Below are 17267 nucleotides of genomic sequence, written 5' to 3' on the forward strand. Positions count from 1 at the left end.
AAGCTATATTTTACCATTTTAGCAGTTTTGAGTAGCAAAGTATATATTAGTGGGTCTTTGTATTTGCATAAGAAGTGTTTCTTTTTTTTTTTTACTAATGGAGCGAAGGACAAATAAAACAGCACTATAGCTTGCATAAAAATATCGCCATAAAAAGTGTATCAGTAGAAATAGTGTAGTCAGGCTATCTGCATCAAAAACAACACTCTTTGCAACTCGAAACTTATAGAATATCACTCGAAAAATAAAATATCTTTACCATGCCTCTTCTTTATAGCCTATAATGTTTTTAAGACTGCTTTTTTTTATTATCAAGACAACCTGATTACACTATTTTTGCTGATAGAATTTTTATGGTGCTTTTTTTATGTAATGCTTTATATTTTCAAATACAAATACCCATAAATGTAAACTTTGCTACTCTAAACTAACAGCTACAATGACAAAATATAGCTTAACTTAGCTTCAAGGTTCACGCCCCCTTTCTGCTAACTCTTGATGCCCATATTGATGAAGCAAATTGTTCAAAAGTAACTAAAATCAATAATGAGTTCATATTAAATAAACATAATTTAAAGATGTTTGACATTGCTGTATTGTAAATTATTTAAATGTTTAGTCTCACGTAATATTCTATTACGAGATCATTATTTATTTTCTTCTATAAATGTATCTTTTCGTATTTTCTATTCATGAGCTGCATGCCATGTCAAGATCGAAAGAAGCAGGTTTAAATAGTTCATTTCCTGTGAAATGAATTGAGAATATATGAAAAGTTTAAAATTGTCTACTCTTCATACTTTGCGATGATTTTTAGAAGGATATACATGTTGTTATACTTACAGCAACTCTTGCGTTATTTATGTGCCGGGACACATTTTTATATTTCTTCTGCTTTTCGGCCCACTCCGGGCCATACTTCTCCAGCTTGGCCGCTACTTTTGGGAGACTAACTGGAAGGGCTGCGGAACAGGTAGTACAGGTGGTCTTCCTGGCCTCGGTTGTTGCAAAGCAGGAGGGGCAGATGACGGTCTTTCTTTTTGTCATTTTTTTTCTTATAAAAATAGAAGACAAACAAGGGCAAACACGCACACGCACACACACACACACGAGAAAGATGTGTGGTTGAGGAGAAGGAGGGGGGGGAGGGGGAGAGAGAGAGAGAGAGAGAGAGAGAGAGAGAGAGAGAGAGAGAGAGAGAGAGAGAGAGAGAGAGAGAGGAAGAGCGCAAGAGAGAGAGGAAGAGCGCAAGAGAGAGAGAGAAAGAGAGAGAGTGGCTCTTAAAAGTGCCTTTTGGTTTTTTGTTGTTTACGAGTGTGGTTGTAATAGAAAGCAAGAATCTGTAAGAGAAAGCAAAATATTCCGAATTTCAATGTACAATAGGAAAAGGAGACTTTAACCAGACATCCATAATCTTAATAAAGCCCAAAACATTCCACAATACCTTTAATAGCTCCATACACTGTAATCCCCAGATAAACTATGGGAGTGTACAGAACCGAATAGACCCTTATGGCAGTACTTCTACATGTTTTTCATATCAAAGAAACTAATATGTAACATCTCAGTTTTAATAGCTAGATACATAGCTCACGTGGGGTGCATTTCGCCTTTCCGACATGTCGCCTTTCCGACGTTGACTAACCCTATACCTAACCCTAACCCTAACCGCACGCGGAAGCCACTAGTCGGAGTGGCGAGATGTCGGAATGGAAGGAGCACCCCGCTCACGTGACATCACAATGAGTTGTGAGCAGGCCTGAAATGTCATCATTTTAAGCCACCTTTATTGTTGTCCTTGTCCATTTTTTGAGGGCACAAAGACCAAATGCCAGGGCAGGAAGGGTAAATAATTAGTCTATCATAGGCAGACTATCTGCGTTGCAATAAATACTTTACAATCTGATCCATGCCTAACCCTGCACCAATCAAGGTCCCTGGGGAGTAAAGAGCTGTTTATCTGTTGGCATTATCTAGGGCATTGGTTCTCAAAGTGGGGTCCGGGGTCCCTTGAGGGAATTCCAGGGGGTCCCCAGCTAAATGATAGTTAGGAACCAACCCTTGTGGGTCTGTAACTCAGAGAGTGTACAAATGGAACCGTTAGTGTCCATTTGGTACAAGTCTACACAGAAATGCCATTATAATGCAATAAATGCAAATAATTCATGTCAAACTGGGGGTCCCTGAAATTAAAATGGTTGAAAATCACTGTTGGAGCTGTAAAAAAACATCTTTTATATGTTCTCAAACTAGACATGAACTAGTTTGAGAACCACTGATGTAGGGCACTAAGGCCACTATGGCTTCAGGAAATGCCATGTTTTAAGGGTCTCAAGGCCAGACTGAGGGGCAACCACGGCCATCATGACCTCCCTTAAATTCCTGTCCTGGTTGTATCCCAATAACAACAAGTACCCCATAACACATTTAAATTCATTGGATAAATAGTTCCTGTTCTCAAATGTCTTTATATAACTCCTGGTAGCCTTTATAGTTGAATCCTCTGCTCCCACCCACTAATAATATATCTATGACTGGCTCATTGGATTCATTTTGGCCTCTAATCATGAAACATCCATTTGATTCATTTGATATACTCTCAAAATGGGAAACACAGATAAAGAATACGTTTCGTTTTTAGTGTTGTGCAAACAAACATAGCAGATAGATTGAGTACACACTTACTAAACAAAGCCAAACTCATGTTGTTGTGTTTGTTTGTTATCATGGCTTGTTAGCTTAGGGATATGTCCGCAGTAAAACAGTTTTAAACGTATACAGACCGACCAACTTGCTACTGTACACACCCTAACATGTTAACAACAACCCTGTGTTGTGGTTCTATGATTTAGTGGTGGTGGGGGTGCAGATTTAACATGTATTTCTATTAAATAAATGAAAAAGTAACAAGACTTCACTTACCGCGATTGTAGTTGAAAAACAATGCAATGCATCATGGGAGGAATAGACGCAGATGTGCATACCAGTGTTGCCAGGCCTGCTTATTATAATTTCCCCCAAAATTGAATTTGAAAATAGCAGATCTACAAGCTCACGACGCGTTGTGAGCTTGTAGATCTGATATTTTCAAGCAGCTGACGTATATGTTTGAAGTGCTCATGAGTCATGTGGCCCATAGTTGCTTCTTTTGGGCTTGTTTTCCTAGACCAGTGGTTTGCTTGTTTCTCTCACAGAATCTGGCAACGCTGGTGATGACGTTTTAGCAGCACAACTGCCCCTCAATATGATTGTTTACGTCCTAAATGTTACAAAAAACATGAAATCGTTTTGAGAAAAAATAAATGCTGCTATTTGTTCCTAAGCGACTGCAAAAGACTGCTGCTATTTGTTTCAAAAAGCTTTAAAAGAGAGCCAGAACCTTTACATAACGTGAAATGTGCCTATAACTACATTTCCGGTTCAGAACGGATACGGAAACGTTATGTTTGTTTTCATGTATGTGGACGTGGTGAACATCCGGATGCAGTAGGCGGGATTTTATGAGTGCTAGGAATCAAGCAATTACAAATAATTATTTATTGCTAGAATTGTTCATACATTAGGCATTTACATGCCAGAATAATTGATTTATGGACAAGCAGATCGTTTATATAGATCTATTAGATTAAAATAAATAGTTTTGATCGGATCTTTACTACTGTCAATCAAGTCATACGGAAGTAATGTGACGTGACGTCACGGGTATAGAACAGTTAAATAAAAGTGTCGTTCTAAACAAATACTCATCGAAAAATGACCAAACTAGTATGTAAATACTCAGAATATTTACAGGTTTTTGTGGGTGGTGGCGTGTGGTCTGGTGCATTTCAATCAAGCTTCTTAGCGCACGTTTTGGAATGCCAATGCATTATCAATGGCATGCCTGTGACGGCGCAATGTGTCGTCTTAGGACCTCAATGAATGTCTATTGGTGACCGTAGAAGGCGCATTATGAAGTCGCCGGCGGCCGACGAAGGCACACCTTGCAGTCTTGGGGTTCTGACTAAAATTAAATACAATATGTGCCTTCTTCTGAGAGAGCACAACGCAGCAAAGGCATTTATTGTCATAAACCAACATTGTGTTGTTCCTATATAACCACCAGGTGTCACCATCGCATTGAAGACCAAGCTAAATGTAGTTCCCTGGCTGTCCTTATCACACACACACACACACACACACACACACACACACACACACACACACACACACACACACACACACACACACACACACACACACACACACACACACACACACACACACACACACACACACACACACACACAGTCATATTAATCCTTCAATTCCTATTATGTATATATGTGGAACGTTGTGAGCTTGTAGATCGGCTATTTGAACTATTTTAAAATGTTCTCTCAAAAGATATCGCCCTCAACATAGAGACCTGTCTGTCTCTCCTCAAAAGATCTACAGAGGGTAATACATGCTTTAATTTATTCAATTATATTTTTGGGATGACGTCATTTCTGCTTCTATCATTCTCTCAGAGTCAAGGGATCATTCATAGGTTGGGGAAGAGCGCCCTCTACGTAATATCAAAAAATAATGATTTAAATGACGTAGATCAGCATCAATGACAGGGAATGTGTTGATTGATTGATTGAATGAATACTTTATTTAGAACTTTGCTGAAAAAAGCACATGAAAGTATAGTTTGAATACAAGGTCAACTAAATAGGATTGAAAAACCCATGAAAGCCTAATGGCTTGTTTCAAATAGGGTCCTCATGTACTCATATCATAGTGTTAAATGACATTAAATGACAGACAGATATTACACTACTATGCAGAACATCATATAAACAGTTTACAAAATGAAAAATAAGAAACACTAAAATATGTACAGTAAAAAGTTTGAGAAGAAAAAAAAGGGGGGGGGGGGTTAGGTTATGACTTGTACTTAGTTAAGTAAAACTGGACAGAATAAACCATGTATGATTTAAGTCTCCCTTTAAGGTGTTGTTAAACAAAAGGGTTTTGTTAAAGTTAAAGACCTACAGTATATTCTTAAAGTATTCATTGTTATATTCAGTAACAGTGCTGTCCCTGTCTCTCCTTGCTCTTTAGCAAACAGAAAATACATTTTCAGGTGGGTTACACATTTCATTCATCTGCTACAATATTCACCATTTATTTGTTTACAAACATTTCTTTTTTTTTTACTTTATTGCAGGCTCGTACATTACATGTTATTGATTTCATTTAAATATCTTAAAAGTTCTCTTTACTTGTTTAATTCATCCTGCATCATTGTTTTAATCTTAATTACATATACAAACAGAAATGATTAATAATAAAAATAAAAAGGGGGGAAAGAAGGGGGAATAAAGAAGGTAAAATGAGAGAGAAAGTAAACAAAAGAAAAATGTGGGGGGGGGGGGGGGGGGTAGCTTTCCTGTAGTACTACTCCCAAATCTACTTTTACACTTCAGGTATTTCTGAGTCGCATTTACTCCAGTTTATTTCAAATTCATCTTCACGGTTTCTCATTTTGTAAGTAATTATTTCCATCTGTTAATCTCTTCGACTGTTATTTTCCAATTATTAATAGATGGTGGGTTTACATCCAACCATTTCTGATGATTCCCATACGAGTGATTTGTTTTAAGGCACAGCGATACGTAATATTGTATACAGATATTTATCTCCCTCCCTGTATATTTCTAATGGAATAATACCTAATCAAATATGGGGTGTATGGGTTTCCTTAAGGAAAATGTATTGGTTATATTTATTTTCACTATCTCCCAAAACCTTTTCGATTTTTGTGCATAAATAGAAAATGTGTGTATGATTGGCTTCTAGTTCTGCACATTTCCTCCAGCATTCAGCACTGCCTGCTGGTCTATATTTTGATAACATTTTGGGTGTAAAAAAAATCCTCATATTAATCTTCCAAGCAAATTATTTGCAATACTTGGATTGTGTCGCCTTAAATAAATGTTTTGTATGCTTCTATCCAATAATCTCCCAAATTTCTTATTGATAATAAGTTTTCCCATTTCTCTTTGGTATTATCCTCTTTTACCTTCATTTCTTGCAGAATTGTATGAAGTTTTGATATTTTACTCTTTTCACTATTTCTATTTTTGCTCACAAATTCCAGTAGCCCATGCATTATCTGTCCCTGGTCTCTCTGCTGTTTACAAACTTTGAGATTATACAATATCATTCTTACTTATATATATATATATATATATATATATAAATAACAATTAGTTCAATAATCGATGAATCGGGCGATTATTCGAACGATTAATCGGATTATCGCACTAATTTAGCAATTACCTTATAATTTAGATTTTACGTTGTTTTAGGCATGTTCTATCTAACAATAACGACAATACAATACATAATTAATTAAAAAGTATATGTTATACAATTTTGCTCAGCTGCTGATAAGGCTACTACCTATAAAATACATATACCTATATAATACATACTTTTCTTTACGACGTTGTGGGTGAAACACTCTCAGTAAATTGCAGAGGGGCCGCCATTGTTGTTTTCATTTTTCTTCGGAGTCGTTATTGCGCTTGCGTCGGATTGGGAGGGAGGCGAGAAGTTTCATTCCATAGCTTTAGCTACGGCTAGTGCTTTTACAAAACAGTATTAAACTGGGTAAATAGCCGCTGTTGGTAAAACAAAAAGAACGCGATCCGTATCAAATTCGTTGGCAACAAATTTAGTAATCGATTTTAAATCGTTTAATCGATCCGTTGTTGAAGCCGTACTACGTAGGCGCGTTGTGTAATCGTGGCGATGTAGTTTACAGCGGAAAGGTTTATCTCCAGTGTGGACACGCTGGTGTCTCTCCAGGTCACCTGACTTCCAGAAGCTCCTGTCACATTGTTTACAGTGGAAAGATTTTTCTACAGTGTGGATAAGCTGATGTTTTTTTAGGTTACCTGAGTCTCTGAAACTTTTGTCACAATGTTTACAATGGAAAGGTTTTTCTCCAGTGTGGATACGCTCGTGTCTCTTGAGGGAACCTGACTCACTGAAACTCTTGTCACAATGTTTACAATGGAAAGGTTTTTCTCCAGTGTGGATACGCTCGTGTCTCTTGAGGGAACCCGAGTCAGTGAAACATTTGTTACACTGATTACAGTGAAAAGGTTTTTCTCCAGTGTGGATACGCTGGTGTTTCTTGAGGGAACCTGAGTCAGTGAAAAATGTGTTACACTGATTACAGTGAAAAAGTTTTTCTCCAGTGTGGATACGCTGGTGTATCTTCAGTTCAGATGACGTAATGAAACTTTTGTCGCAATGTTCACAGGGGAAAGGTTTTTCTCCAGTGTGGACATACTGGTGTCTCCTCAAGTTTTCAGACCGTGTGAAACTATTGTCGCAATGTTCACAGTGGAAAGGTTTTTCTCCAGTGTGGACACCCGCAAATGTCTCCCCCCAATCATCACTGTCTTCAGCGACTTCAGTGTCAGATTCAAGCTTAACTTCAACTTCAGAGTAGTGTGAAGTGATGTCTTCATCAACTTCAGCTTTCACTGTTAGTAATGTCATTGACCCAACAGGGTCCTCTGGTCTTTGAAGTAGCTCTTCCTGTTCCTCTTTAATCTTTGGAGGCTCTGGTTCCTCCTGGAGCAGACTGGGGCTCCTCTCCTGTTCAGGAGAAACCTCCTCTTTACACACAATCATGTGCAGGATGGCTAGGAGCAGAAAAATAACATGATAGTCAACACTGGATTCCTAAAATGTAAATCTATTTTTCTATCTTCCATGTTCCATGTACAAAGCTATTGTCTACTAAGACTTACCAAACAGTTACTAAATAAAATTGTGTCTATGTCTGGGGCAAATTTAACAAACCACTGTACCGATCAGCGCCAAATTTATTTTGTATGCTGCCAGTAGGCCAAGAACATCTAATAATCTGTAAGAGACTGAAACATGACCATGACTTGCAGCACAATGTACTAAAGTGCAGCCTGTAAGCTTTCTAGTGAAGTGCCATGCACTGAAATCGGGAAATAGTTGAAGAAGATATACTTATTTGAATGTTGTTAACCAGTTAAAGACCAGCTGAAATGGCTTTTTGCAACCATATTTTAACCTAATTTCCAGTGAAACAGGCTGGGTGGCTCTGAGGCAACAACTGAGTTTTCCAGTTCAATGTTTACAACAGTCACACAGCGTACATGTTATCTACACTCGTTATGTTGTACACTGTCAGTGCAACAAGGCAGTGCCGAATCAAGTGCATGTTACTGCACTATTTCTCACCTCAAATGTTTTTGGAAACCAAAAACGTACAATGTGGTGCAGTTTTTCTTTTGTATTGCATTAGAGATGCCGCGATCCGATTTACTGATCGGATATCGGCTCGATATCAATGAAAAAATGTGGATCGGATCGGATTTTCAGCAAAATGACCGATAAAACGCTACGATTAAAGCACTCCATTCCAGGAATCCGCTCCAGCACTTTGATCCTTCCCACTCCCAGCACGTTGGCTCCAGCCAGTGTTGCCATGTCGGCTCAGTATAAGCGACTTTGGGCTTCTTTTTCTGTAAAGTTGCTTGTAAAAATCGGTAGTTGCGCGTTGCGGTTTTTGGGGCTTATTTCTATTGTGTACTTGCGTATTTTGGCTTGCTTCCAATTTTTTTAAATTATTATTTAAACCAGTGGTTCTCAAATATGTTTATACATGTTTTGTGCCCAGGGGAGCATTTATGTTGTTAGAATGTTTCAAAAAAATATTCCAAACATTCCAAATTTTATTGCAAGAGTTTTTGAACATAGCCATGCATAATTGCAAATAGGTTTACAGTGCTCATGTGCCGTGGGCCCGTGGCCTATAGTTGCTTCTTTTGGGCTTGTTTTCCTAGACCTGGTCGCTTATTTCTCTAACAAAATATGGCAACACTGGCTCCAGCATGTAGCTGCCATGTGATCGCACCAGTGTTTGTTATCAGCACGGCTGGAGGCTAGCTCCGAGTCTCCCCGACACAAAGCAGAGCTACAGTACGAGCAGCGATGTCAGCCGTATGGGAGTATTTCGTGTTAAAAGGACCCAACAGCCCATTGCAAGTCGTGTCTAAAAGACGTCCCACGCGGCGGCAACGTAAATACACGGTACAACACGACCAACGTTATTAATCATCTTATAAAACACCATAAAGCTACAGAAAAGAAAAGGCGACCACACGCTGGCCCCCAACAACCAACGTTGGAAGATACATTTGAAAAGCGTGAAAAACTCCCAAGAGAGAGCAAGAAGGCAAGAGAAATAACATAGCACATTGCCCAGTTTATAGTGCTGGATGACCAGCCACTGTCGGTGGTAAATAATGTCAGATTTCAACGCTTAATAGAGAACCTAGAGCCTCGCTACGATATGCCCAGCCCCAGTTATCCTACTATAATTCTAGTAACCTCTGTCCGTCTTTAGTGGTGAGTGAGTGAGTAGGTGAAGCTACCCGGTTCTCCTCAGTGGCTGGACCAATTGCTCTGATTTTGCACACAGCCATTGACCATTACCATCTGAACTTAACTGTGAAGCCCGTTTTTCAATTTCATCAAATCTCAGCTTCTTATTAGCGTTTATGTGTCAAACAATGTCGCCATGGTTACGGGGCTGCCCAGCTATGGGACGAACTGCCTCCCGGGTTGCCAGATCATGTGCGCATATCCCCCCACGGATGCGTCGACCGGGTATGGTCTAGTATTACTGACACAGCCATCCCGCAGATTCATAAAGAAGTGCGAGGTTTCCTTACGCCGCGGCATATGTGGAGAGTGCATAAGCAATTAGTTTCACGACGTGTCCTTACCGAGTCTGACTGCGCACTCGCACTGGGTGGACCCCATCACCAGTGCCAATGGGTTCGCTTTAGCCTAAACAGCAGCATTAAATAAAATACAAATTAAATGAAAAGATCCTGTGTAAGTGTAACAGAAACTTGGCTTCCGTTTGACATGGTCATTTCAGGTAAAAAATAAGTCACATATATAAAAATAAATAAAGCATGTTTTTCTCATAACCTACTGTTGTGGAACTTGTGGACTATTAATAATACGTTTTGTTATTTGTTCATCACCCTATTGTTTTAGTAGACGGGGTGCTCCTTCCATTCCGACATCTCGCCACTCCGACTAGTGGCTTCCGCGTGCGGTTAGGGTTAGGGTTAAGGTATAGGGTTCGTTAACGTCGGAAAGGCGACATGTCGGAAAGGCGAAATGCACCCTTAGTAGACCAATGGTAGCATTGCTTTTGGGCAGAATTGGAGCCCTGGACAATACAGTTGGACAATATTGTGTGTGTATTGTTATTGTATATATACAAGATATTGAATATCTTTTTATACATGTGACTTATTTTTTTTTACCTGAAATGACCATGTCAAACGGAAGCCAAGTTTGTGTTACACAGGATCTTTTATTTTATTTTATTTAATGCTGCTGTTTATGTTAAAGCGAACCCATTGGCACTGGTTGATAATAAATGGGGCAGTTTTTTTCTAAACTACTGTTGTGGAACTTGTTGACTATTATTCTGTGGAGGTTATGTTCTCTGTTTGAGTAATATCACTTGATCAATCCTTTTTTAACATTTAGTAAAATAAATATTTAATATTAATTGCCGTGCCATATCGGATCGGAATTAATCGGAATCGGACCGGTTTTATGCTGCCTGATCGGAATCGGATCGGATCTCAAAAATCATGATCGCAGCACCTCTATATTGCATATTTAAGATGCCTATGCATATTGATTGAGTCATTGATTGATTGAATACTTTATTATAGCAGAGAGGTACAGTAGAAAAGGATAACACAAAAAGGATATTGTAATCGTCACAGTTTTTGCAAAGATTATCGTATAGCTAAAATACTTACTGAGGTGTGGGTGGTCTTCAGGTTCCTCCTGTTTAATAGAAATGTCCCTGGCTGAGTCTGGAGAGTTCATCTTCACCTGCAGTCTGGACTCCACACACTGGGTCTGAAATGAACAAATTGAATAATGACTTTAATACCAAAAAACAAACAATGATATGATGAAAGGATGTCCTTTTCGGGGGAGAAAAACAAAAGAATGATGTAATGATATGATGAAATGCGCTCGCATCTCTGTGTGTGTGTGTGTGTGTGTGTGTGTGTGTGTGTGTGTGTGTGTGTGTGTGTGTGTGTGTGTGTGTGTGTGTGTGTGTGTGTGTGTGTGTGTTTCTCACTTGCAAAGATACCATTACCATACTATACTAGATACCATTACTACACTTACATGCAAGACGTGTGTACGCGAGCCTGTATGGACGTATGGAAATTTGCTAAATCGGCTATTTTCACACTTGTGAAATTTGAAATGTCACAATCTGTGCGTCTTTCTTATATTATTTGACAATTTGGCCAATGTTTGACCAGTTTTTAAATAGTGTAGTTTGTTGATTACTTTTGATACAGTAATGGTATTTTTGGTATAAAAAAGGTCTTAAAAGTCCTTAAATTGTCACTTCACTATCATCTGGGGACCCCCCAAAATCATATGGAGAACCACTTGTGGGTCCTGACCCACAAGTTGAGAACCACTGCCATAGAGAACACACACACACACACACACACACACACACACACACACACACACACACACACACACACACACACACACACACACACACACACACACACACACTTTGTCTTTGGTATTCTGCCCGGTATTAAGGGTTGATTGGTTGATTGATTGAATACTTTAAAAGACACAGGAAAGTCCAGTTCAATACAAGGTCTGCTAAGAGGATTTAAAACCCAAGAAAGCATATGGCGTGTTTCCATTAGGGTCCTTTGTACTCAATTCATGGAGGTTAGCCTCCTCTACTTTTAGCATTTAGCTCCCCTTCTGTAAGTATTGCATGTGTTAATAACATGGTGTAAAATGATGCTTGCTAACACTAGCGTTAGCAGCTATGCTAACACTAGCGTTAGCAGCTATGCTAACACTAGCGTTAGCAGCTATGCTAACACTAGCGTTAGCAGCTATGCTAACACTAGCGTTAGCAGCTATGCTAACACTAGCCCAGAAACATGACTGTCAGCGTAACGAGCGTCATGTGAACCATGGCTATGCTAACACACTCTCCTAAGACCTATTGTTATCTTATCTTATTGTGTGAGCTACAATATAAACGTTGTTATTAAGTGACACAAGAGGAATCTGACCTGAAATAAGGAGAACGTTCAACTATGAACGCAGCTGCTGCCGTGGGAGACTGCCAGTGTTGCCATGACTTGTCACATTCTGTGAGAGAAATAAGCAACCAGGTCTGGGAAAATAAGCCCAAAAGAAGCGACTACATGAGCACACAAGGCGTCGTGATGATGCGTTGTGAGCTTGTAGATCTGCTATTGAAACATCTTGAAATAAAATGTCAATACTTGGAAGATCTTTTTTTTTTAAACATTCTAACAACACAAAAACAGATCGGGGTAACCCAGTTAGGGACAAATAGGCTACATATTAATGTGGGGGTCCATGACATGAAAGTATTTGAGAACTACTCGTTAAAATAAAAAAAATAAAAATGAAAGAAGCCCAATAAGCAACTACTACACTTTAGAAACTAGCTCCCAAAAAAAGTCGCTTATAATAAGCGGACATGGCAACACTGACTGCTACCCACTGTCTGGGCAGGGGTTTCTAAACTTTTTCAGCTCGACACCTGGAAGAGAAATTACATTTAGTGTCTCCCCGCCGGGGCCATTGTTGTTTTCACAATAGACCACCTTAGTCCTGACGTCACTCGTTCATCCCCAGGTTCATAAACAGACTGTATGAAATATAAGAGACTGACTATCATAAACGGTACAGAGCCTCTAGGGGCGGCCATAGCTGAGTGGTTAGTGAGTCCGCCTGAGGAGCCAGAGGCCCTGGTTGCCGCAGGTTCGATTCCCGGCCAGGCCAGCATATGTGTCGATGAAATGAAATTTGTCCCTGAGCAAGACTCTTAACCCCAAATTGCTCACAGGTTCTCATTGGAAACAAGACCGCAAGGACTTTCATGAACGACCTGTTAAAAGGAATTATCCTTTATCCTTTAAAGTAATTTCTCTACGGAGAATAACATTGCGTCATCTTAGAATCGTGATGTCTCATATAAGAATTGTGGTCCAAAAATAAACAAACTGTCTCTCGGCGCTATTGTCAGGGAGGAGGCTCTGTATCGTTTATGATAGTCAGTCTCTTATATTTCATACAGTCTGTTTCTGGTGAAAATGTAACTAATTCGGCAGAAGTAACTTTATCGTTTTCTCACCGTCAGTTGATGCTTCATATCCATAAGAGTCAAACCGCCGGGGTCATTTGTTTATTTTTGGAACACAGTTCTTATTTGACGCGATATTAAACACGTCTATGGGGATTCAGAATGGGGGTGGAAAACTGCGAACTAGGTAGACAAACAAAGGATGCCTAAATTACGTCAGACTTCGGTGGTCTATTGCATTGTGGGTATGTTCTTCTTCTGATGAGTTTGTCTAGAGACGCCAATTGGCGTATTGCTGCCCCACACTGTTAAGTCTCGGTACTGTCCATGTTTATATACAGTAACAGCATCCATCTAGGAGTGTGCAACAGTTCATTTAGTTAGTTAATAGTCAATTAGTTAACTAATCGATTTAATCAATTACAAAAACAATTGATAATGAATTTAATCCATTAATCGACTAATACTCAATGCATATTTTGTACATGTTATTATAGTAGAAAATCTAAAATAAATAAAAAATACCGGCTTAAGAGGCTTAGGGCCCTATCTTGCGCGCCGCCTTACCCCTTATCCCTAAACTTATTTAGGGATAAGGGATAATAAATAATAGTCATAAATAAATTACTATTTTGAAAAACAATTTTTAATAGTTCAACTAGCCGTAGTCGATCTACATCGACACGTTGCAAGCTTTTAGATCGGCTATTTGAACTATTTAAAAATGTTTTTCAAAAGATATTGCCCTCAACATAAAGACCTGTCTGTCTCTCCTGAAAAGATCTAGAGAGGGTAATAGAACACCGAAGTCCTGACGTCACTACCCGTAGAGGGCGCTTTTCGCAGGTTCGTGGCTTTACTTTTTGTGTTGATATCCTCATTGGGGAATCTTAGATCGCTTCATATTGATTGATTGATGTACTTTATTTAGTAAGACATGAGAACAACAGTACATGGAAGTACAAATTCACAATACAAGGTCTACTAAACTGGAAGACTCATAAAAGCACAGAGCTTGTTTCAAATGAGTTCCCCATGCACACAAATCATGATGACATATAAGAGACAGACAGATATACACAACTACTATAGAATGTCATACAATCAGTTTACAGGTTACTGGTATGAAGAGTGAGAAATATGTACAAAAGGAGAAGGAGAGAGAGGGGGGGGGGGGGGGTAGGGGGGTAGGTTAGGTTAGGACTTAGACAGGGGCCATTTTCCAATTGCAGCCTCCTGAAGGTGTATCTTTAGGGCTGTTTTGAAAGAGAGTAGGGTTTTACACTCCTTTACTCCTTTTGGTAGGGCGTTCCACATTTTTGATGAATAGCATGAGAACGAGTTACTTCCCTTTGTTGAGCCAAAAAAGGGTTGGACAAGGTTTGTGGAGCTGCCTCTGGTATTGTGATCGTGGACATCATTAACATTTTGGAAGTATTTTGACAAATACAGGGGGATCCCAATGTTGTGATATATCTTGAAGACCAGGCCCATAGCAAGTTGCTGTACTCTGTCCGCAACCCTAAGCCATCCAATCCTATCAAAATGATCAGGGGTTAGATGGATTTTGTAGTTGAGGCCAAGAAGTAGCCTTACAAGTTTGTTTTGGGATGTTTGGAGCCTTGTTTTTAAGGCCTTGGTGGTGTTGTGATACCATGAAGTACATGCATAATCGTAATGACCTTGTATGAGGGCCACTGCAAGAGTCTTCAGAGTCTTCTTACTGACTTTACGATCAATACTCCGCAAATAGCGTGTTTTTTTGTGGACCGTTTTGATCGTTTTTTCAGCATTTTTGTCACCAGAGAGGTCAGCCTCCAAGATAGAGCCCAGGTAGGTAATTTCGTTTTTTCTTTTGATGATATCATCACCCGCTTTGATCGTGAAGCTCTCTGCCTTTCTGAGGTTAGGAGTGGACCCAAAGAGGATGCATTCCGTTTTGCCCAGGTGTAATGAGAGCTTGTTGTCGGAGAGCCAGATGCAGATCTTGTTGAGTTCAGAGCTGAGAGTTTTCTCAACCTGCAGCCTGTCCCTGTCCGAGACTAGCAGGGCCGAGTCATCTGCGAACAGGAACAGGTTGCAGTCGCAGGCTGACGACATGTCATTCACATATATTAGGAACAGTAAGGGTCCTAGTATACTTCCTTGGGGAACACCACAAGTCACTGGGAGGGGGGGGGACTGGGTGCCGTTTACTTCCACCACTTGCTCCCTCCCTTCCAGGTAGGATCTCATCCAGTTCACTGACGTGTCATCAAAACCTATTGCTCTGAGCTTATTGATCATAATCGGGTGATTAACGGTGTCAAAAGCCTTCTGGAGGTCCAGCATGACCATGCCGCAATATTTGCCCTTTTCAATCTCTTGTTTGATAGAGTCGTTCAAATAGAGAAGGCATGTGTCAGTGGAGTGGTTTGTTCTGAAGCCAGATTGGAATTTGTAGATTAGATTTTTCTCGGCAAGATACTTGTCGACCTGTTCATAGACTATTTTTTCCATGACTTTCGAGATGGAGCTTAGAATAGAAATAGGGCGGTAGTTGCCAGGGTCTAATTGGTTTCCTTTTTTGAACAGAGGGGTCACCCTTGCTTTTTTGAAGTCGTTGGGGACCTGTCCCTGTGTGGTGGAGAGGTTGAATATGTGGGTAATGATTGGAGCAATGGAGGCGGCTGAGTCTTTTAGAAATTTGGGGGGGATATTGTCGAGGCCTGTGGCTCTGTGTTGATGAAGAGCACTCAATTTTTTAAACACCTCTTCTGTTTTCACAGGGGAGAGTTTAAAGTCATCTTTGCAAACACCCTGTTTTTCGTAAAATGAGACAACATACTCCTCACCATATCTCCCAGAGTGTGGAGGAAGTTTTTCAACCAAATCTGAGGCTACGGTCGTGAAGAATATGTTGAGGATTTTACTCACTTCGTGTTTGGATGAAATGAGAGTGTCATTCACCTTGAGGCTTAAGTTTGAAAGCCTGGTTTTCAATTTTTTGCTGCAGCCTAGGAGGTTCTTGAGTAGCCTCCAAAGCTCTCGTGTTTTTTTTTGATTTTCCTCAATCTTGTCATCGAGGTAGCTTTTTTCTGCTAACAGGAGCATGCTATTTACCTTGTTTCTTAGCTTGTTTTTTTCCTTTTCAAGTTCAGCTACGTGGGATTCGAGACCTTTGTTAAAACATTTGGCTAGTTTGATCCTACTTTTATGAAGCTCATATAAGAACTGTGTTCCAAAAATAAACACGCCACCCCGGCGATTTTACTCATATGGATATGAAGCATCGACTGAAGGTGTAAATGTACACATTTACCGAAAGAGTAACACAATATAAACACTAGAAACGAGTCAAACCCAAAGACTACATTTCCCATGAACGCGGCTGCTGTGGGGACAGTGATATCAGACCTGGAAGTAGTAGTTCTTAAGACTTTTAAGGCAGAATTCATTCCATTTTCGCCAGAAATAGTCTGTATCAAATATGAATGAATGTCATAAACGATGCAGAGCCACGCCCCCTGACAAAAACGCCGGGGTGGTGTGTTTATGCTTGGAACATAGTTCTTATATGACGTGATCTATGATTCCCAACACAAAAAATAAGGCCACAAACCCGTGAAACAGCGCCCTCTAGTGGCAGTGACATCAGACTTCAGTGCTCTATACATGCATTAATTTATTCAATTATATTTTTGGGATGACGTCATTTCTGCTTCTATCATTCTCTCAGAGTCAAGGGATCATTCATAGGTTGGGGAAGAGCGCCCTCTAGTGTAATATCAAAACATAATGATTTAAATGACGTAGATCTGCACCAATGGCAAGGAATGTGTTGATTGATTGATTGAATACTTTATTTAGAAGTGTGCAGAAAAAAACACATGAAAGTATAGTTTAAATACAAGGTCAACTAAATAGGATTGAAAAACCCATGAAAGCCTAATGGCTTGTTTCAAATAGGGTCCTCATGTACTCATATCATAGTGTTAAATGACATTAAATGACAGACAGATATACACTACTACGCAGAACATCATATAAA

At 39.7% G+C, this 17267-nt stretch overlaps 1 protein-coding gene across 1 annotated transcript; it reads right to left on the reverse strand.

Moving 5' to 3' along the window:
- Positions 1-4739: 4739 nt before the first annotated feature.
- Positions 4740-12235, reverse strand: LOC311048041 (uncharacterized protein). The gene is made up of 3 exons (XM_084061047.1): positions 12195-12235; positions 10881-10983; positions 4740-7691 (listed from the first exon to the last, which is right to left on the reverse strand). Exons 2-3 carry the CDS (start codon positions 10948-10950, stop codon positions 6637-6639), a joined length of 1125 nt encoding a protein of 374 aa, XP_083917173.1. The 5' UTR covers positions 10951-10983; positions 12195-12235; the 3' UTR covers positions 4740-6636.
- Between the last annotated feature and the right edge of the window lie 5032 nt (positions 12236-17267).

This window comes from Gymnoscopelus microlampas, assembly GCF_963454915.1.
Source record: "Gymnoscopelus microlampas genome assembly, chromosome: 6".
Lineage (NCBI taxonomy): Eukaryota > Metazoa > Chordata > Actinopteri > Myctophiformes > Myctophidae > Gymnoscopelus > Gymnoscopelus microlampas.

Excerpts from the sequence above, each read along its gene's own strand:
- LOC311048041 (XM_084061047.1), bottom strand. The coding sequence starts at position 10,950 with ATGAACTCTCCAGACTCAGCCAGGGACATTTCTATTAAACAGGAGGAA. Across the intron at positions 7,692-10,880 it reads TGAAGACCACCCACACCTCA|CCATCCTGCACATGATTGTG; the intron begins GTAAGTATTTTA and ends TTCTGCTCCTAG.